Source organism: Physeter macrocephalus, chromosome 14 (assembly GCF_002837175.3).
Source record: "Physeter macrocephalus isolate SW-GA chromosome 14, ASM283717v5, whole genome shotgun sequence".
In the NCBI taxonomy this organism is placed as follows: domain Eukaryota; kingdom Metazoa; phylum Chordata; class Mammalia; order Artiodactyla; family Physeteridae; genus Physeter; species Physeter macrocephalus.
In genome coordinates, this window is record NC_041227.1 from 22043215 (window position 1) to 22064353 (window position 21139).

Here is a 21139-nt window from a genome sequence, read left to right on the forward strand (position 1 = left end):
GCAGGGGTGGGTCCTAGAGTCAGGGAAGTCAGAGATGGGTGCCCAGAGATGGGTGATAAGTCCAAGACATGCTCCTTGATGGCCTTTCCTGTCAGACCTGGGGAGGCCCGGCTGGAGCGGTGGGCAGTGGCATTGGGCCGCAGGCTAGCTCGAGGAGTAGGTCAGCAGGACGATGGGGACAATGAGCTGGAGCTGGAGGATGAGCCTGATGTGGAGCTTTCTGGCGTCGCGTTCAGCCCCCTCAAGAGGTAACTTGTACCCACTGAACACCTGCTCCCATAGCCTACCAGTGTGTCAACCTCACTCGCTCATACATGCAGGCCCATGCCTGTCCACCCTCACAAACACATGGTCTCAGGGTATGGGTGGGGAGTGGATATTCTGGGGTCAAGGGTCATTCACTCCTAGGCATAGACACTGCTACATTCACACACAGTTACACTGGCTCACACATGGCTTCTGGAACCCATGAAAGTGATGAAATCCTAATAAGGGCAAGGAATTTTGCCTCCTTTGTTCACTGCAGTGTTCCAGTGCCTAGAACAGTGTTGGTACGTAGAAGGTGCTCAATCAATCTTTGTTGAATGAATGAATGGTTTTAGGGCTCCAGGATTGAGTCAAATTCTGTGTAGGACTGAGATGGAGACAAGATAAGGCTAGGACTCAGAATCCAAAAGTTCAGAGGGAGAGAACTTATCGCCAGCACCAAGCAAGGGTGTGTGTGTGGAGGGCGGGGTGGAGGGGAGGAAGTGAAGTGAGAGCTGAGTGTAAGCCTCTCCGCAGCTGAGCTCGGGGCCTGGCCCGCGGGTATCCCTTCCAGGTATCCAGGGCCCAGGACTTCCAGGTACTGCTCCCCCTCCAGGCCTGAACCCTTGGGGAATACCACCCGCCCTCCACACCCTTTCTTCCCTCGTACCGAGGCAGGCTTGGCTTCCTTTTCTCCTCCTTCCCCACCCTTTGGGTGGGGGTCACGGTGCTCGAGGCCCGGAAGCTGGTGGGAGTCAACATTAATCCCTATGTGGCCGTGCGCATTGGGGAGCAACGCCGAGTGACCGCCACGCAGCGCGGGACAAATTGCGCCTTCTTCAAAGAAGTGGGTGCAACAAAGGAAGGGGGAGCCTGAGGGAATGGGCGGGACCCAGGATAAGAACTGGGTGGAGGGGGCGTGGCCTAGGTGGAAGCGAGCCTATTGGCGGGCCTGAAGCTAAGGGCTCTGAGGGAAAGGGTGCAAAGAGGTGTGGTCTCCGAGTTGGGGGCGGTGGTGGTGAGGAAGGGTGGGGAAGGAGAGTGTTCTCTTTGCCAGAGGCAGGGACCACCTGGCGTGAACCCTTCACATATAACCTTCTCTCACTTCTCTCGCTTCCCCACTTCAACCCAGTACTTCTTGTTTGAGTTTCATGAGACCCGGCTTCACCTCCAGGACTTGCTGCTGGAGATCACGGTGAGGGGGGTAGGGGTGAGAGGTTTCCGTCAGAGAAGGGGAGATGCCGAAGCTCCAGGACTAACGCCACCTTTCCCCAGGCTTTCCATTCGAAGACCCTCCCCTTTATGGCCACCCGGATAGGCACCTTCAGGATGGACCTGGGCATTATCTTCGACCAGCCAGGTACTGAACCCTCCCCTCACTGAGACTCCTCTGCACGGACAAGGGAAGCTGAACCTCTGGGCCCTGAGCCCAATGTACTAACTTGTGAGACAGCAATCTCTTCCGACGTCTGACCTCCACGCACTCCCGCTCCTCCTTCCTGAGCTGGGCTTGAACCCCGGCCGTTGTCCAACACTCGGATCGCAGCCCCACGACCACCCTGCGCATCCCGCCGGTCTCCCCTGACCCCTGGTCCGCTCCTCCGTCCCCAGATGGCCACTTCTATCAGAAATGGGCTTCTCTGCACGACCCCCGGGATACACTCGCCGGGACCAAGGCTTCGTCAAGGTCACTTTGTCCGTGAGGGCGCGCGGGGACCTGGCCCCTCTGCTGCCACCCCCGGGCCCTGGCCACAGTTCGGACATCGAGAAGTGAGCTGGGGTGAGACGGGGAGGGGAGACTAGGACGGGGCGTGGCCTCCGGGACGCAGAGAGGGGAAGGGGCCGAGCCTCGGGCTTCTGGGCCCCTCAGCGCCCGGCTCCCCTAGGAACCTGCTGCTGCCGCGTCGGGTGCCAGCGGAGAGGCCGTGGGCGCGGCTGCGAGTGCGCGTGTACCGCGCCGAGGGGCTTCCGGCGCTGCGCCCCGGCCTGCTGGGCAGCCTGGCCCGCGCCCTGCACGACCAGCGTGTCCTCATGGACCCCTATGTGCGGGTGTCTTTCCTGGGGCAGCAGGTTAAGTCCCTCCCGTCCCCACTCGGCGGAGGCCGAGGCCCTGATCCGCGCTGACCCCTCTCCGCCTGTCTTCGCCGCCGCGCTCAGGGCGAGACGTCATTGCGTGGCGAGGCGACAGCTCCCGAGTGGAACGAGCAGCTGAGCTTCGTGGAGCTCTTGCCGCCGCTGACGCGCGGCCTTCGTCTGCAGCTACGGGACGACGCGCCCCTGGTCGATGTGGCCCTCGCCACGCACGTGCTGGACCTGAGGCAGATCTCGCCTCCTGGCCGGGCTGGTGAGCGCATCTGGCCGACGCGTGCCGCCTCCGCCTGGGCCCTGTCTGCCCTGGTTCCCGCCCCGAATGCAAACCCCATCCTCGCGACCTAGCTCCGCTTAGAAAGTCAGGTCCACGCCACATAACAACCTTGCTGCAAGCCGGCTCCTTCCTTCGGAACCTCACCTGTCTCCCGCAGACTTCAAACCCTAACCCTCGGTTTGGCTCCGTTGACAAAATCCTAATTGCAGCTGAATATCCAGTAATCACTTCAGCCCTGTTCTCCCTACAGATTTACACGCACGAAAACAAGCCCTGTCCACATTAACCTTTTACTCAGGACCCTTAGGGGGTCACCTGTAGCTCCACCCGAGTCCTGATTCCACCTCCAGGACTCTGGCTCCGCCCCTAGGGCATCTCTCCTGTCCGCAGCGCCTTTGGGAATACAACAGGTTTAGAAGTGCTCCCAGGTCTTGGTCCACAGCTGTCGGTCCGCAGCTGTTCGCAGGCTTCCCTTCCAGAGCAGCCGAGGCCCAATCTGACACCCCTCCCCCTTTGACCTTGCAGGAAATAATTCCGGGTGTGGTGCATAGACTGACCCAGTACCCACCTGCTCCATGCTTCCCTCCCAAACACTGTTTTTGTGTCCCCCACAGCGGGGTTTAACCCCACCTTTGGCCCGGCCTGGGTCCCTCTCTATGGCTCACCCCGCAGTGGGGGGCTCCGGGATGGTCCTCAAAGTCTCAATGAAGACGTTGGCCAAGGCATTTGGTTCCGCGGCCGCCTGCTGGTGCCTGTGTCCGTGGAAGTGTTGGAAGGGAGAGCTGAACCTGAGCCTCCCCGGGCCCCACAGGGGTCCAGGTTGTCCCGGCTCATGGGAAAGAAGAAGAAAGCCAGGCGCAGCCAGACTCCAGCGAGGATTCAGCAGCACCCGGATGCCAGCTCCAGTGCTGATGCGCCTGAGATTCCTAGTGCGATGGAGGTGGAGGTGGAGGTGGAGGAGTTGCTGCCGCTGCCAGAGGTGGGGGCTGGAGTTTAGTAAAGGGGCAGGGTCACTCTCAGCTCTGGAGTGTATAACCGGCTCCCAGGCATGAAACACAGGGGTAGGGATTGTCTCAACTTGGGGGCCTGGGTGAAGACTGCAGTGTGTGTACACATGTGTACAAGAGCTCATGTGGAAGGAGGAGGGCTGACAAATCAGAGGTGAGCCAGAGAGGACTAAACCCCGGGTCCAATGGGTTGGGACAACAAGGGGCAGAGGAAGGGAGGACACCAGCAGTGAATCTTCTAGGACTTGGTTGCAACGTCTTTCTGTGGGCATTGTAGCCAAGCATAGCCTGGGCTGCAAATCGGGAGGGTGGAGGCTGACTCCAGGCTGACCCATCTTTTCCAGAACGCCCTGGCGCCCTGCAAAGATTACTTGCTCCTCACTGTGCTCTTCAAGGCCACCATGATAGACCCCGCCATGGCCTCCCAGCCCATCAGCTTCGAGAGTTCCATTGGTGCGCGGCCTAGCCAAAACCCCAAGGGCCATGGGTTTGAGGGTGGTCACTCTTGTTCCAGAATTAGGCCCCTGGGCTCTGACTTCTATCGAGGCAGAGGAGGTTGAGGGAGGGGACCCTCAGACTCTCAGCCTGGCACCCGCTGACCCTTGCTGCTCCTGACAGGTCACGCAGGTCTCTGGAAGGAGCAATTGAGCTGAGGGTCCAGGGCCAGGGAGGCAGCAGAGGGTGCAGAAGGGGAGGCACAGCCTCTGCTGGAATTGGAAGTGGGAGTCGGGCCAGTGGAGGAGGAGGAGCTGGGGACCCCTGCTCAGCGGCCTGAGCCCATGGAAGGCAGCAGGTGAGTGCTTCTCATGGCGGCAAGAAAGGCATTGGAGGATTCCCAGCGGCCAGGACTGCCCCTCCTTCTGCTTGCCCCTGCGTCACCACAAGCCCTGCGTGCATGTGTGGAGCCACTGGGAGGACCACTCGTGGAGCCTGCAGAGCACTAACTGCATGCAAAAAGTGGCTGAGAGGCTGGTGAGAGTCCAGGATATAGGGGCTTTCGGGAGCCTTGGCCTGTGAAGGGAGTGCTGGAGGGGGGCTAATGGGTAAAGCACCAGGGTTACTCACCACCTCGTTGCTGCAAGGCCCGAAGGCCAAAGAGCGCAGCTTCTGGGAGAACTGAGAAGGCCAGAAATTGTGGGAGGCTGGAATTCAGAATTGTTGGACCCAGGAAGAACAAGAGAAGAGCTGCTGGGGGCCTGGCCTCACAGGTGCGGAGCCAGTAGAGGGCTTGAAAAACTGAACAGAGAACTAGCTGGAGTCAAAGGGTGGGGCCAAGAGGTGCAGTTTTGAGTGGGCGGGGCCTCGGGATGAGAGTGGGATGAGAGTGTGGTATAAAAGAGGTCGGAGTCTGACCTTCTCACCTGGTGCCGCAGGACCCGGGGGCTGCAGGAGGTTGAGTCTGCAGCGCAGGCCCACTTCCGGGGCCTGCACACGGCTGAAGCAGGCACTGGAAGAGCTGGTGGCTGGGAGCAGGTGAGCTGAGAGCCTCCCCCTCCTTGCTGCCAACTCCAGGGTGAGGGAAACTCATGATGGCTGTCTGGACCCAAGGGCTCTGGAAACCGCGTTTACTCAACACTGTACAGAAGAATGAGGAGATGATTGTTGAGGGAACTTGATAGAAATTATTAGGGGTTAGGCCACTCCCCTCCAATAAACTCCCTTTGCCGAGCTCCTATAGGCTTATGCATTTCCCCCTCTCCTCAAATCTCCCCTGCTCTGTTCCTCCACACTCCTTCCAGCTAATGACTTCCTTTCCTACTTCAGGGAGAAAATAGAAGCCTCACCTTCCTCCATCCAGTCTACTGCCTTGCCAGCTTCTGCAACCATCTGCTCTCCTTCTCTTCCTGCTACAGCAGAGGAGGTGACCTGCTCCCAAAACCACAGCTGTGATCCTGATTTCATCTCCTCTCACCTACTGGAAGAATTAGCTCTGCAATTGTCCACTTTCTCTCCTGCAGCATCAACTGGTCCCTAGTTACCAGGTCATTACTGTAACCACATATATTTGTTCTAGTCACTAACATCTTTGACCTTCACTGCCCTGGATTCCATAACCTGCTCCAGGTACTTCAGTGTTTTTCTGATCCTCTTCTCAAAAGGGTTGTTTATCCATTTATTCACTAATATTTATGAGACTGACTATGCCAGACACTGTTTTAGGCACAAGAATAACCGTGAATAAGCATTCTTGTCCACAAAGATTTCTGGAACTTACATTCTGGTGGGGGTGGAGGCTGAATGGAGACACAGATAATAAACATGTAAACAACAAGGCAGAAATATAAGAAGTACGATAAGGGTAGTGTTAGGGAGAAAATAAAGCAAGGAAGTATTTCAGAGAGGCGTTGCAATTTTAGAAAAGGTGGCAAGGGGAAGCCATGGTGATGTTGACATTAAGAAGATGAAGGAGCAAGCCATGTCTGTAAGGGTGTTCCAGGCAGCAAGGACAGTATGTGCAAAGGCCCTGAGGTGAAGCATGCCTGGTGTGTTTGAGGAAGAGCAAGGGACCAGTGTGAGTGCAGCAGAGTGAACAGAGTAGCTGAGGCTGGAGGGTGTGGGGGTAAAGGAGGATGATAGTGGGGAGAGGCATGTGGGAGTCACATAGGCCATTGTAGCGGCCTTGGCTTCTTCTTTGAGTGAAATGAGGAGCCACTGAAGGTTTTGAAAAGAGAAGGGATATGCTCTAATTTATCCTTAAAAAGGATCTGTGTGGGAGGGATGATATGATAGGAAGCAGAGAGATTACTAAAGAGGGCATTGTAATAATTCAGGTGACCGATAATGATGAAATGAATCTAGGGTGGTTGCAGTGGATACAGGGTGACAGGAATGGATTCAAGAGCAGTTGAGACTTTGGAAGTGACGCCTCAGGACTGGCTAATGAATAGACTTAGGGGAGGAGGAAAATGTGCAGAGGAGAGTCATGAATGACTCCCAAGGTTTTGACTTACACAGCTATGTAGATGGTGCTATTTACTGAGCTATGGAAAACAAGAGAAGGAGAAGTTCTGATGGGAGTGGAGGGGATATCAGAAGCCCCTTTTTGGACATGTTAACTTTTTTTTTTTAATAAATTAATTTATTTTTATTTTTGGCTTCCTTGGGTCTTTGTTGCTGCGTGCGGGCTTTTCTCTAGTTGCAGCAAGCGGAGGCTACTCTTTGTTGCGGTTCCCGGGCTTCTCATTGGGTGGCTTCTCTTGCTGCAGAGCACGGGCTCTAGGTGCGCAGGCTTCAGTAGTTGTGGCACTCAGGCTCAGTAGTTGTGGCTCACGGGCTCTAGAGTGTAGGCTCAGTAGTTGTGGTGCATGGGCTTAGTTCCTCCGCGGCATGTGGGATCTGCCCAGACCAGGGCTCGAACCCGTGTCCCCTGCACTGGCAGGCGGATTCTTAACCACTGCACCACTAGGGAAGTCCCTGGACATGTTAACTTTGAGATAGATGCCTGTTAGACTTCTAAATGGATATGTCTGCCAGGCTGTTAGCTATAGGAGTTGAGCTCTGGGGAGAGTTCAGGGCTAGAAATGTAAAACTGGGGGGTGATAATATGTAGATGGGATTGGATAAGATCACCTAGGGAACAAAAAAAAAAAGGAAAAATCTGGACTTCCTTCCTTGGTGGTCCAATGGTTAAGATTCTGTACTTCCAAGGCAGGGGGCCTGGATTTGATCCCTGGTCCACATGCTGCGCTGTGAGGCCAAAAAAACCCCAAACAAACAAACAAACAAATCTAAGGGCCTGGCAACCTCCAGCATTTAGAGGGAGGGTCAAGGAGGAGGATTCAGCCAAGGACTGGGTTGTTGGTCACTTTTCTGTCCTCATCTTACTCAACCTTTCAGTATCAGTGGACACAGTTGACCCCACCCTCCTTCTTGAAAGACTCTGGTGTTGATTTCCATACCCTTGGTTTTCCTTCGGCTTCCCTGGCCATTCCTTCTCATCTCTTTTGCTCACTGTCTATCTTCTTTACCTTTGAATGTTCCAAATGTTCATATGGGTATGTCTTAGGGCTCATTGTAGGGCTCTCTTCTCTGTCTACATTCTCTATGTCTCCAAAAGAGCAACCAACTTTAATCCAATTTAATTCCTTGCTTGATTTTATATAAGGTGCAATTAAACTCTTTCCATTTTCACTTTACTGAAATTATTTTATTACTAAAATTATTCTTGGGCTTCCCTGGTGGCGCAGTGGTTGAGAGTCCGCCTGCCGATGCAGGGGACACGGGTTTGTGCCCTGGTCCGGGAAGATCCCACATGCCGCGGAGTGGCTGGGCCCGTGAGACATGGCCGCTGGGCCTGCGCATCCGGAGCCTGTGCTCTGCAACGGGAGAGGCCGCGGCGGCGGGAGGCCCGCATACCACAAAAAATTAAATAAATAAATAAATTTATTTATTTTATTTATGGCTGCATTGGGTCTTCGTTGCTGTGCGCAGGCTTTCTCTAGTTGCGGCGAGAGGGGGCTACTCTTTGTTGTGGTGTGCGGGCTTATTGTGGAGCACGGGCTCTAGGCTCGTGGGCTCAGTAGTTGTGGCTCACAGGCTCTAGAGTGCATGCTCAATAGTTGTAGCACATGGACTTAGTTGCTCTGCGGCATGTGGGATCTTCCCAGACTAGGACTCGAACCCGCGTCCCCTGCATTGACAGGCGGATTCTTAACCACTGCGCCACCAGGGAAGCCCCATGCCTTACATTCTATTTGGAGAGATGGATAAAGCAGAGTATGAGGGTGGAGAAAGTAGCAGGGACTGTTTAAAGGGGATGACCTGGGAAGGTCTGTGAAGAGATAACATTTGAGCAAAGACCTGAATGAAGAAGGGGAGAGTGAGCCATGGAAAGACCTAGGGGCCTGACATTCCAGCAGAGGGAGCAGCTAATACAAAGGCGCTGAGGTAGTAATGGGCTTGGTGTATTCAGGGAGCAGCAAAAAGGCTAGTGTGACTGTAGGGCTGTGTGTGAGGGGAGAGTAATATTTGGTGAAGACAAGGAGACAAAGAGAAATAGAGCATGTAGGGCCTTCTAGGCCATTTAAAGAATTTTATTTTGGGGGTTCCCTGGTGGCACAGTGGTTAAGAATCCGCTTGCCAATGCAGGGGACACGTGTTCAAGCCCTGGTCTGGGAAGATCCCACATCGGCATGTGGGATCTTCCCAGACTAGGACTCGAACCCGCGTCCCCTGCATTGACAGGCGGATTCTTAACCACTGCGCCACCAGGGAAGCCCCATGCCTTACATTCTATTTGGAGAGATGGATAAAGCAGAGTATGAGGGTGGAGAAAGTAGCAGGGACTGTTTAAAGGGGATGACCTGGGAAGGTCTGTGAAGAGATAACATTTGAGCAAAGACCTGAATGAAGAAGGGGAGAGTGAGCCATGGAAAGACCTAGGGGCCTGACATTCCAGCAGAGGGAGCAGCTAATACAAAGGCGCTGAGGTAGTAATGGGCTTGGTGTATTCAGGGAGCAGCAAAAAGGCTAGTGTGACTGTAGGGCTGTGTGTGAGGGGAGAGTAATATTTGGTGAAGACAAGGAGACAAAGAGAAATAGAGCATGTAGGGCCTTCTAGGCCATTTAAAGAATTTTATTTTGGGGGTTCCCTGGTGGCACAGTGGTTAAGAATCCGCTTGCCAATGCAGGGGACACGTGTTCAAGCCCTGGTCTGGGAAGATCCCACATGCCGCGGAGCAACTAAGCCCGTGCACCACAACTACTGAGCCCGCGTGCCACTGCTACTGAAGCCTGCGCGCCTAGAGCCTGTACTCTGCAACAAGGGAAGGCACTGCAATGAGAAGCCCGCGCAACGCAATGAAGAGTAGCCCCCGCTCCCCGCAACTAAAGAAAGCCCGCGTGCAGCAATGAAGACCCAACGCAGCCAAAAATAAAATAAATAAATTTTTTTTAAAGAGGAATTTTATTTTTAACTCTGAGATGAGAAACTTCTGGAGAGGAGTGAAATGGTCTGGAAAGCATTGAAAAACTCATTCTGGATGCTATATTGAGAATATTCTGTAGGAGGGAGGGTAAGAGTGGACGTGGTGAGAACAACTAGGAGGGTGTTGCAATAATCCTGGTGAGAAGTGATGGTGGCTTGGACTAGGGTGGTCCTGGAAAAGGGGGAAAGTGGTCAGATTTCGAATATATTTTGAAAGTAGAGCCTAAATGATATGCTGACAGGATCAATGTGGAATGTGAGTGAAAGAAAGAGCAGTGAAGGATGACTTGGAGGTTTACGCGGGCCTCTCACGGTTGTGGCCTCTCCCGTTGCGGAGCGCAGGCCCCGGACGCGCAGGCTCAGCGGCCAGGGCTCACGGGCCCAGCCACCCCATGGCATGTGGGACCTTCCCGGACCGGGGCACGAACCCGCGTCCCCTGCATCGGCAGGCGGACTCTCAACCACTGCGCCACCAGGGAAGCCCAACTTGGAAGTTTTGAAGTGAAGCAGGGTTCGCTTTCAGGGTGGGGGCCTGGGGCAGTCATTGGAACTCATGCACTTGGTTTGAGCATGTAATGTTTGAACTTTCTTTGGTCAATGTTGGAACTTTCAAGTACAGCCCACGTGAGCCTTTAACATGCATTTGAATCCTCCAGGGTATAAAAATGCAGATTTCTGATGCAGCAGGTCTGGAGTGGGGCTGAGCTTCTGCGTTTCTAAGTAGGTAATACCAATGCTGTTGGGCCTGGGCCACACTTTGAGTAGCCAGGGCAGTAAATAGTTAAATGCTAGTACATTCTGGGTCTCCAAAGTGAGGCTGGCCTTGATGAGTTGGGGAGTGGTTCAAATATAGAATCCATCCTTGGCTGAGGAAGGATGCCTCCTTGAGAACAAGACTGAGAGGACCTGTGACGGAGGCTGGGCATGGGAGGTCTGCTCTGAGGGAGGTGGCCCCAAAGGGTCAGTGTTCCCTCCTTTGACTCCCACCTGTCACGTCCGCTCCTGCTCTTGCAGACAGTTTTGCCGCGGTGTTGAGCACAGGACAATGACTCGGCCCAACACGCTGGATCGATGCAGATGCCGAGGGAAACAGCTGGTGTATAGCCTGGTACAGTCTGGGGAAGGGGGATCAGGGGCACCCAGCAGGGACCCTCCACTCATGTTCTCTTCCTGCCCTTTCAGAACCTGTTGGCAAAGCAAGGACTGCGGCTCCTTCGGGGCCTGAGACAGGGCAACGTGCAAGAGAAGGTGGCACTGGCCAAGAAGCTCCTGGTGAAACTACGCTTCCTGGCCCAGGAGTTAATGCCTCGCCCACCCATTTCCCCACCCTGAATACCCTTTCTCCTAAGCCTACCGGAGGTCTTTGGGCAGGGGTGACCTAACATTTGTCCTGTGGATTGATACCAGGCCATGGGACCTGTTGCTCTGAGCATAGGACTAAGCTCCATTTGGAGCAGCTAAGGGTGATGATGTACATTCTAGGGCCCAGCAGGGATACAGGGAACATGCAAGATCTCTTTGGAAGAAGGTTTGAGAGTACATTTCCTTGGCATAACTTTCCTGGTTTGAAGCTCTGAACACAACACATGGGAAGGGTAAAGGAAGTTCACATTTATAGAAAGCTTCCTTTGCTAAGCATCTGCATGTGTTACCTAGTGTGACTCAACAGCCTTGGGAAGATGTTACCCCCATCTGACAGGTGCAGAAACTGAGGCTTAGAGAGGGAAAGTGACTGATCCACCATGTCATAGCTGGTTAAGTGGCAGAGCTAGAATTCAAAGCCAGTTCTGCCCCACTCTGAAGCTCAGTCATTCCCAAAGGCACAGAAAGTTTTGACCGCTGAGGCCAATATGTCCTCAGGGTCAAACAGTGAGGAGTTTGGATATTGGTCTCAGATCTCGAAGGGCAAGTTGGAGTTTGGCAAGTATGAAAGAATGGAGAGCACATGCAAAGGCGCAGCTGGAAGGCAGAGTAGTGGAAGGAGATACAGAATAGAGACCTTATTAAAGTGAATTTTAGTGCAAAATTATTTTTTTTAATTTAAAAAAAATTATTTATTTATTTATTTTTGGCTGCTTTGGGTCTTTGTTGAGGTGTGCAGGCTTCTTACTGCGGTGGCTTCTCTTGTTGCGGAGCGTGGGCTCTAGGCACGCAGGCTCAGTAGCTGTGGCTCATGGGCTCCAGAGGGCAGGCTCAGTAGTTGTGGCACACGGGTTTAGTTGCTCCACAGCATGTGGGATCTTCCTGGACCAGGGCTCAAACCCGTGTCCCCTGCATTGGCAGGCGGATTCTTAACCACTTCTCCACCAGGGAGGTCCCAAAATTACTTTATTTATTTGGAATGAAAACCTTCTATTGTCAGCTGACATTTAGTAAAAGGCGAAAGATTTATGCGTTTTGAAGAGAAACCAGAGTTGTCAGCTGACATTTAAAAACATTTTCTGATTTAAATATGCCTCCTGAAATAATATAGGTTAGTTTCGCTATTTTTCAAACTGTGTATAATACTGTTTATATTATTTTGCTTTTTTTAAAACTTAATATTATGTTTATTGTATGTAGCTGTAATTTGTCCATTTTCATTGCTGTATAATATTCCACTGTATGACTATACTATAATTCACTTATCCATCCCACTACTGATGGATATGTGTGTTGATTACAATGCACAGTGATTAGAAACAATGTTTCCAAGACTATTTTTATACATGTCCTGGGTGTAAGTGGAAGAGTTTCTCTAGGGCAGTGATTCTCAAACTTTTTTGGTCTCAGGACTCCTTTACAGCCTTAGTAATTACTGGGGATCCAAATGAGCTTTTGTTTATATAGATGTATCTACTGATATTTCCTATTCTATAAATTAAAATTGAAAAAATTTAAAACCATAGAAATAAAAAATTATTTATTAACTCATTTAAAATAACAATAGTAAACCTATTGCATGTTTTTTGTATATTTATATAGGGAAACATAAATATATTTTTAGAAAAATAAGTATACTGTCCAAAACAAAAAATGTAGTGAGAACAATGGCATTGCTTTACATTTTTTGCAAATATCTGGCAAAGAATTTTTATACTCTGTTATATTAAAATCCATTGGTCTGTCTTGCACTTTGAATGGATCTATTATCCTTGAATGACTTTGAATCATCATACATAGGTTATTTGGAAATTTGGTTCCCTGAATTATGCATACTTTCCAAATGTTCATGCAATTCATTATACAGTATTAAGAAATCACATTCGTTAATATCATCACAAATCTCATTAGAAAAATCTTTAAGTGTTGGGAAGCTGTCAAGCTTACAATGGCTGATACAAGAGATACAGTTTTTCCAAAATTGTAATTTTCCATTTTGTTTTGTTCTTAATCTTGGAGGAAAAGCTTTCATTCTTTCACTATTAAGTATGATGTTGTCTGTGGGTTTTTCAAAAATGCCCTTTATCAGGTTGAGGACGTTAACTTCTGTTCTTAGTTTTCTGAGTCAGTATGTTTTTTTTTTTATCATGAAAGGATGTTGAATTTTGTCAGATGCCTTTTCTGCATTAGTTGAGATAGTCATTTGTGTTTTTTCCCTTTGTTCTATTATTGTGGTAAATTACATTGATTGATTTTCTTAGGTTGAACCTCTCTAGAATTCCTGAGATGAATCCCACTTGCTCATGGTATATAATCCTTTTTATATGCTGTTGGATTCAGTTTGCCAATATTTTGTTCAGAACTTATTCCTAAGGGATATATCTATATTCATAAAGGATACTATTCTGTAATTTTCTTTTCTTATGGTGTCTTTGTGTGTTTTTCATATCAGGGTAACGCTGGCCTCACAGAATGAAATAGGAAGTGTTCCTTCCTTTTCTGTTTTTGGGAAGAGCTTGAGAAGTATTGGTGTTAATTCTTCTTTAGATGTTTGGTAGAATTCACCAGTGAAGCCATTTGGTCCTGAGCTTTTCTTTGTTGGGAGGTTTTTGATTACTAATTCAATCTCTTTACTTGTTTTGTCTGTTGAGATTTCTAGTTCTCCTTGAGTCAGTTTAGATAAATTTTATGTTTCTAGGAATGTTCTCATGTTCATTTCTTTTTTAAAAAAATTAATTTATTTATTTTTGGCTGTGTTGGGTCTTCGTTGCTGCGCGCAGGCTTTCTTTTTAGTTGCGGCGAGCGAGGCTACTCTTCGTTGCGGTGCGCAGGCTTCTCATTGCGGTGGCTTCTCTTGTTGCTGAGCACGGGGTCTAAGTGTGCGGGTTTCAGTAGCTGTGGCATGCGGGCTCAGTAGTTGTGGCTCATGGGCTCTAGAACGCAGGCTCAGTAGTTGTGGCACGTGGGCTTAGTTGCGACATGTGGGATCTTCCTGGGCTAGAGATTGAACCCGTGTCCCCTGCGTTGGCAGGCGGATTCTTAACCACTGTGCTACCAGGGAACACCCTCTTTCTTCTTTTTATGTGGGCATTTATAGCTATAAATTTTCCTCTGAGCCCTATCTTTGCTGCATATCATAAGTTTTGCTATGTTACATTTTCATTTTCATTCACCTATAAGTATTTTCTAATTTCCTTTGTGATTTCTTCTTTGATGCAGTGTTTAAGAGTGTGTTGTTTAATTTCCACACATTTGTGAACTTTCTAGTTTTCTTTCCATTATTGATCTGTAGTTTCATTCCACTTTGGTCAAAAAAAGATACTTTGTATGATTTCAATCTTTTAAAATGTATTATACTTGTTCTGTGTGTGCATTTGAGAAGAATGTGTATTCTGCTGTTGTTGGATGCAGTGTTTATATATCTCTGTTAGGTCTAGTTGGTTTATAATGTTTTTCAGGTCCTCTGGTTCCTTGATGATCTTCTGTATAGGTGTTCTATCCACTATTGAAAGTGGTATATTGCAGCCTCCAATCACATTTTTTAATTCAATTATTTCCATCTGGCTCCAGTTTTCTTACGTTTGTTGAAATTATCCATTTTAAACTCTGTACTTTTCCCACTAGATCCTTTAGAATTTTTATCACAGTTATTTTAATATCACTGTCTAATAATTCCAACATTTGGGTTATCTGTGGGTCTACTTCTATTGATTATTCTTGTCTTGACCATGGGTCACAATTTTTGCTTTTCCTATTCTTATAATTTTTCATTATGTACCTGGAGTTTTGTATAAAAGAACAGTAGAGGCTAAAATAAATAATATCTCCAGAGAGTTTTGATGAAGTCTACTTTAACTAATTTTTCTTTTACATTTATTGTTTTCTGATGCCTGTGTAAGAAAATTTTACTACCTCCAAGCCACAAAGATATTCTCCTATGCTTTTAGGAGAATAAAGATAGTCTCCTAAAAGTTTTATGGTTTTAGATTTTACATTTGGGTCTCTGACTGTTCTCAAGTTAGTCTTTGCATATGGTGTAACATCTGGGTCAAAATCCTATTTTTAAAATATGGACATTGAGATAGTCTAGCACCATATGTTGAAAAGATTTCTTTTTCCTGTTGAGTTGCTTTGGCTTTTAAATAGAAAATCAAGAGGCTGTATAAGTTCCTCTGTTGAATTTTTCATTTCAATCATTGCACATTTTTTTGCTTTGTTTTGTTTTTCTTTTTTTTTAAATTAATTAATTATTTTTGACTGTTTTGGGTCTTCACTGCTGCACGTGGGCTTTCTCTAATTGTGGTGAGCGGGTGCTACACTTCGTTGCGGTGCGCGGACTTCTCATTGTGGCGGCTTCTCTTATTGATGAGCACTGGCTCTAGGCATGTGGGCTTCAGTAGTTGTGGCACATGGGCTCAGTAGTTGTGGCTCGCAGGCTCTAGAGCGCATGTTCAGTAGCTGCGGTGTATGGGCTTAGTTGCTCTGCAGCATGTGGGATCTTCCTGGACCAGGCCTCGAACCCCTGTCCCCGGCATTGGCAGGCGGATTCTTAACCACTGCGCCAACACGGAAGTCCCTGTACTTTTTATTTCTGTAAGTTCTATTTTTTTCAAATCCACTGTGTTATTTTTCACTGTTTATTATTCCCAGTAAGTATTTATCAGGTTTGTCTTTTGTTTCATTTAAGAATAGTAAGCAGAGCTGTTTTTATAATGTTAGATGATTCCAGTAGTCGGTTTTTGGGGGTTTGTTTTCACTCTCTGTTTCTGCTGATACTTCCTCATGGTTGTTTCCTTCTGTGCTTAGTTGCTTTAAACTGTGAGCTATTCATTATAGTTTCCTCAAAAAATTATTTGTGGGGCTTCTTTGAGTCCTGGAATAAAGGTACATTCTTCCAGAAAACATATGACTTTGCTTCTGCCCTTGATCACCTTAAACTGAAATTTGATGTTTAACGACACCCAGGCACAGTGAAAAAAATTGGCTTATGGTTATTCTTTTCAGGGACAGTTTCCAACTTCCACTACAGTCAGCCAGACAACTCTCTTTGTTGATCACTGGATGTGAGAAAGTGGGGCAGGTTCAATTATGGTTTATCTTTATCCTGAAGGTGTGATTCTCTGGGGTTCTAGTTTTTAGGGAGGGGAGATATCTCCTATGAGACTCCTGTTCTGAATGGTATCTGAGCTCTTTATATTGTTTTTACTCATTGCCAGGTCATGAAAAGCTCAGGGTTGCCAGGTTTGGCAAATGCCCTTGTGGCAAAAGTTGCTGAAATGCTCTGTTAACTTCTCTGGATTCCTATCTTCATTCAGGGCTTGGTATGATAATTCTTCATTCTTATTATCTCACCACTGCCTTTAATAAATATTTAAAAATATTTTATCAAGTCATTTTAGTTGGTTTTAGTGAGAGGTAGGTCTTAATTCCTAGCTCATGATATTACTGGAGATGGAAGTCAGGCATGATGATTTTTTTTTTGTGATAATTTTTAAAAATATTTATTTTATTGAAGTATAATTGATTTACAATGTTGTGTTAATTTCTGCTGTACAGCAAAGGGATTCAGATATATATATATATATATATACATATATTCAGATATGTGCATATATATATATATTCTTTTCCATTATGGAAATACTGGATACTGAATATAGTTCTCCGTGCTATACAGTAAGACCTTGTTGTGTATCCATTCTGTATATAATAGTTTGCATCTGCTAATCCCCGATTCCCAATCCATCCCTCCCCTACCCCCCAATCCCCTTGGCAACCACAAGTCTGTTCTCTATGTCTGTGAGTCTGTTTATGTTTCATAAATAAGTTTATTTGTGTAGTATTTTAGATTCCACATAAAGGTGATATCATATGGTATTTGTCTTTCTCTTTCTGACTTACTTCATATAGTATGATAATCTCTAGGTCCATCCGTGTTGCTGCAAATAGCATTATTTCATTCTTTTTTATGGCTGAGTAGTATTCCATTGTATATATATATCACATCTTCTTTATCCATTCATCTGTTGATGGACATTTAGGTTGCTTCCATGTCTTGGCTATTGTGAATAGTGCTGTTGTGAACATTGGGGTACATGTATCCTTTTGAATTAGAGTTTTGTCCGGATATATGCCCAGGAGTGGAATTGCTGGATCATATGGCAACTCTATTTTTAGTTTTTGAGGAACCTCCATACTGTTCTCCATAGTGGCTTCACCAATTTACATTCCCACCAACAACATAGGAGGGTTCGCTTTTCTGCACACTCTCTCCAGCATCTGTTATTTGTACATTTTTTAAATGATGGCCATTCTGACTGGTGTGAGGTGGTACCTCATTGTAATTTTGATTTGCATTTCTCTAATAATAGTGATGTTTGAGCATTTTTTCATGTGCCTGTTGGCCATCTGTATGTCTTTTTTGGAGAAATGTCTATTTAGGTCTTCTGCCCATTGGGTTGTTTGTTGTTTTTTGTTGTTGAGTTGTATGGTCTGTTTATATATTTTGGAAAGTAAGCCCTTGTTGGTCGCATCATTTGCACACATTTCTCCTGGTCTGTTGGCTGTCTTTTCATTTTGTTTATGGTTTCCTTTGCTGTACAAAAGCTTGTAAGTTTGATTAGGTCCCATTTGTTTATTTTTGCTTTTATTTCTATTTCCTTGGGAGACTGACCTAAGAAAACGTTGGTACAATTCATGTCAGAGAATGTTTTGCCTATGTTCTCTTCTAGGAGTTTTATGGTGTCCTGTCTTATATTTAAGTCTTTAAGCCATTTTGAGCTTATTTTTGTGTATGGTGTAACTTCATTGATTTACAAGGCATGATGATTTTAAATAGGGGAAGGAGAGGGTCAGCTTTGGAGTGATCAGTTCTAGCTATTGTTTGTTTGCTTACTCAATGATATTTGAAGTCCTATTTTATGCCAGGTTCTGTATGAGACCCTGGGGGTCCACCCCTGTCATGTTTCTTGCCCTTTTGGGGCTTATGTTCTGGCGAGGGAGACAGACTATGCATCTTAAATGCATAAGAAAAATAATGATGATCTGTAGGTATTGCTAAAGAAGATGTTATAGAAGCTAAGGGGTCAGGGGAGAACCAGCTTACATAAGGTGGTCAGGGAAGACTTCTCTGCAGAGACAGCATTTAAACTGAGACCCAGAGGATGGGAGCAAGACAGCCATTCATGAGAGAATGAGTTGGAAGGGAAGACTGAAGACGGGAAGACTGTCTCAGTTGTCTGGACAAGAGTGGACTGTCTTGATCTAAGAGAGTGAGGAAGGGGGACATTGGCAGGACTTGGTGACTAGATGTTGGAGGAGAAGGCTGACACCAGCTCAGGTACTTAGCTGATGTGAATGGGCACACAGTGGGGATCACTGGGGAGAGATCAGGTTGAGAGGAGGGAAAAGTAAGGAAATCAGGCTGACACAGGCTCCAACATGGTGAACCCTGAAGACCTTATGCTAAGTGACAAAAAGCCAGTCACAAAAGGACAAATGATTCCACTCATATGAGGTACCCAGAGTAGTCAAATTCATAGAGAGAAAGTAGAGTGGTGATTGTCAGGGCTGGGAGAGGGAAATGGAAAGTTAGTGGGGTGGTTTCTTTGTTGTTTTCATTTTCTTTTTTTCTTTTTTCATTTTTTTTTTTTCAGGCAAGGCTTTATTGGGGCCCCTGCTGCAGCAGGGGGCAGTGACAACAAATAACAGTTTCCCTTGCCGGCTCACTCCCTGAAGCGGGGCGAGCTTGTTCCTTATATGGGGTGAGGGTAGGGGTGTGTCCAGGGGTCGGGCCGGCAGGGTGGCTTAAGTGTTTTGCCCACCCCTTAGGTGGTGTGGTGTGCAGGGGGCATGCGCAGTACGCTGCTTTTGCTCCCGACCCCCCTGCTTCTGCTCCAGGCTCTTCAAAAGTGGCAATTGGGCTTTTTGGTCTCTTTGTGTTTAACGGATACAGAGTGTAAGTTTTGCCATGAAGAAAGTTCTGGAGTGGTCGGTAGTGATGGCTACTGAGCCTACGCTCTAGAGCCCGTGCTCTGTAACGAGAAAACCACCGCAATGAGAAGCCCGCGCACCACAATGAAGAGTAGGCCCTGCTTGCGGCAACTAGACAAAGCCCACGTGCAGCAACAAAGACCCAAAGCAGCCAAAAAAAAAAAAAAAAAGTGAATGTCATACTGAACTGTACACTTAACAGTGGCTGAGATGGTAAATTTTACGTTATTTGTATTTTAACACAATTAAAAAAAAAGAGAGAGACCAGAAAATAAAAGTCAGGTTGGATTTTTGAGTCTGATGTGGCCTGTGGGGGCATCCACAGGGGAGAGATGTCCAGGAGGCAGGTGGCCAGATGGATCTGGGGTTGAGGGGGAGGTCAGGGCTGGAGATGGACTTTGGTCCATCCATCCAGTGGCAGCTGTGGGAGCAGGTGATCTCAACTCCAGATTCACCTCCGTAACCCAGTTCTCTGCCTGCAGCCCCAGCAATCCCTCCTGGATGTGCTGGTCTGGATGCTCAGTGGGCGGCGCCATGTGGCCTGGGCCCGGTCCCCCGCCCAGGATGTGCTGTTCTCTGTGGTGGAGGAGGATTGGGGCCGGGGCTGTGGGAAGATCCAGAGTCTGCTGCTCACAGTGAGGGGTCCCGGGGGCGAGGGTGCTGGGACTAGAATGGGCTGAGGCTCATAGGGCAGCACAGACACTGGGGTGGAGCCATGTGGTGCACAACAGGGGTCCCCAAACTATTTATTTGTTTATAATTTTTGGCCACGCCATGCTGCATGCGGGATCTTAGTTCCCTGACCAGGGATTGAACCGGTGCCCTCAGCAGTGAAAGTGTGGAGTCCTAACCACTGGACTGCCAGAGAATTCCCTCCAAACTATATTTTTAAATTAAGTTTCTGGTCAAAAAGTTTTCAAATTTTAATTTTTTTCAATTAAAAAATGTTTTAATTAAAAAATTTTTTAACTTTTAAAATTGTTTTAAAATTATTATTTTTTAAAGTGTACCAAACTCTTTTTAATTATCCAAAGTGCCAAAAGGAGATTGTGCCTTTACCCAGATGAGCTTTGATGTGAGATAAACCCCAAATATTGTCATCTCTGGGCCTGAACTGGCCCTTTTGCTGACTAGGCTCTGACAGATGAGCAGGGTTATGAAAATGGGAGTGTGACTAATTAGTTCCTTATAAGTGCAGCTGATTTGGAGGCAAAAGATTTGTAAATGAGGTGTCCCTGGGAGAGACACCAGCAGGGGTCCCTAGTGGTGAGAAGCTGTGACCACAGGGTTAAGGGACAGGGAATCTGAATGTGTTGGGGATGAGGGGACAGATGGGTGAGGGTGGGGTAGGGGAGAGCAAGCTCAGAGCATAGTTTTGGGGTCTGGGGTCTGGGCTATAGGACGTGGCAGTGTCGGGACAGGGGGGATAGGGAATGAGAGGGAGTTTAAGGGTGATAGGGCATCGGATGGAGGGCATGAAGAGGGTGGGGTACAGGAGTACTCTTTGGATTAGTGATCTGGTGATGCAGAGAGTAGGGGCCTGCCTTGGAGGAGCAAGATGGTTGGCCTAGCTGGGGTAATAAGAGGTGGTCCCTAACATGCTTCCTCCCCGCAGCAGGCACCTGGGGCAGCCGCTGGCGAGGTCCGTGCCAAGCTGGAGCTCTTCCTGGGGCTGGAGCTGGGCAAGCAAGCCAAGGCCTGCACCTCAGAGCTCCCCCCGGACCTGCTGCCTGAGCCCTCGGCTGGGCTGCCCCTCAGCCTGGACCGGGACCGTGAGTGCGGGGCGTGGGGCAGGCGGGCCCAGTTCTCCATTTGCCCGAGGTGTGGGGCTAGATGCTCAGCTGGGGGTTCGGATCGGAGGGGTCTGGGGTCAGGGACTCCAGTGGTCCCTGAGCTAACATGACCCCTTCCTTCTCTCCACTCCAGACTTCAGCTACTTCCAGCTCCGGGCTCCCTTGTACCAGGCCCGAGGTGTGCTGGCAGCAGATGACAGTGGGCTCTTGGACCCCTTTGCTCGAGTCCTCATCTCTACCCAGTGCCAGACCACACGGGTGAGGGCTGGGCTGGGGTGTTGGTGGAGGAGCACTGGGAGACAAGGCAGGGTGGAGGCTGAGCTTTTCCCAAGACCCTTAAGTCTCTCTTCCTGCCTTGGATTTTCAGGACAGGATATTGGATCAGACTGCCCTGCTTTAGGGGGTGGCGTAGAACCAGAGGGTCTTAGGGGTGAGGAGTTCTTCTGAC

The 21139-nt window shown here is 48.3% G+C and overlaps 1 protein-coding gene across 1 annotated transcript in view; it reads left to right on the top strand.

Annotated features, from left to right (window-relative positions):
• Positions 1-21139, top strand: part of LOC102976186 (fer-1-like protein 4) — a 44538-nt gene that overhangs the window by 2740 nt on the left and 20659 nt on the right. Inside the window, 19 exon segments of the mRNA XM_007101735.2 lie at positions 96-248; positions 784-843; positions 961-1093; positions 1379-1511; positions 1514-1626; positions 1857-1917; positions 1920-2016; positions 2133-2316; positions 2404-2590; positions 3226-3590; positions 3963-4071; positions 4237-4411; positions 4458-4627; positions 4992-5091; positions 10559-10652; positions 10727-10853; positions 19367-19533; positions 20517-20670; positions 20825-20949. Coding sequence (XP_007101797.2) covers positions 96-248; positions 784-843; positions 961-1093; positions 1379-1511; positions 1514-1626; positions 1857-1917; positions 1920-2016; positions 2133-2316; positions 2404-2590; positions 3226-3590; positions 3963-4071; positions 4237-4411; positions 4458-4627; positions 4992-5091; positions 10559-10652; positions 10727-10853; positions 19367-19533; positions 20517-20670; positions 20825-20949 — 2707 coding nt within the window.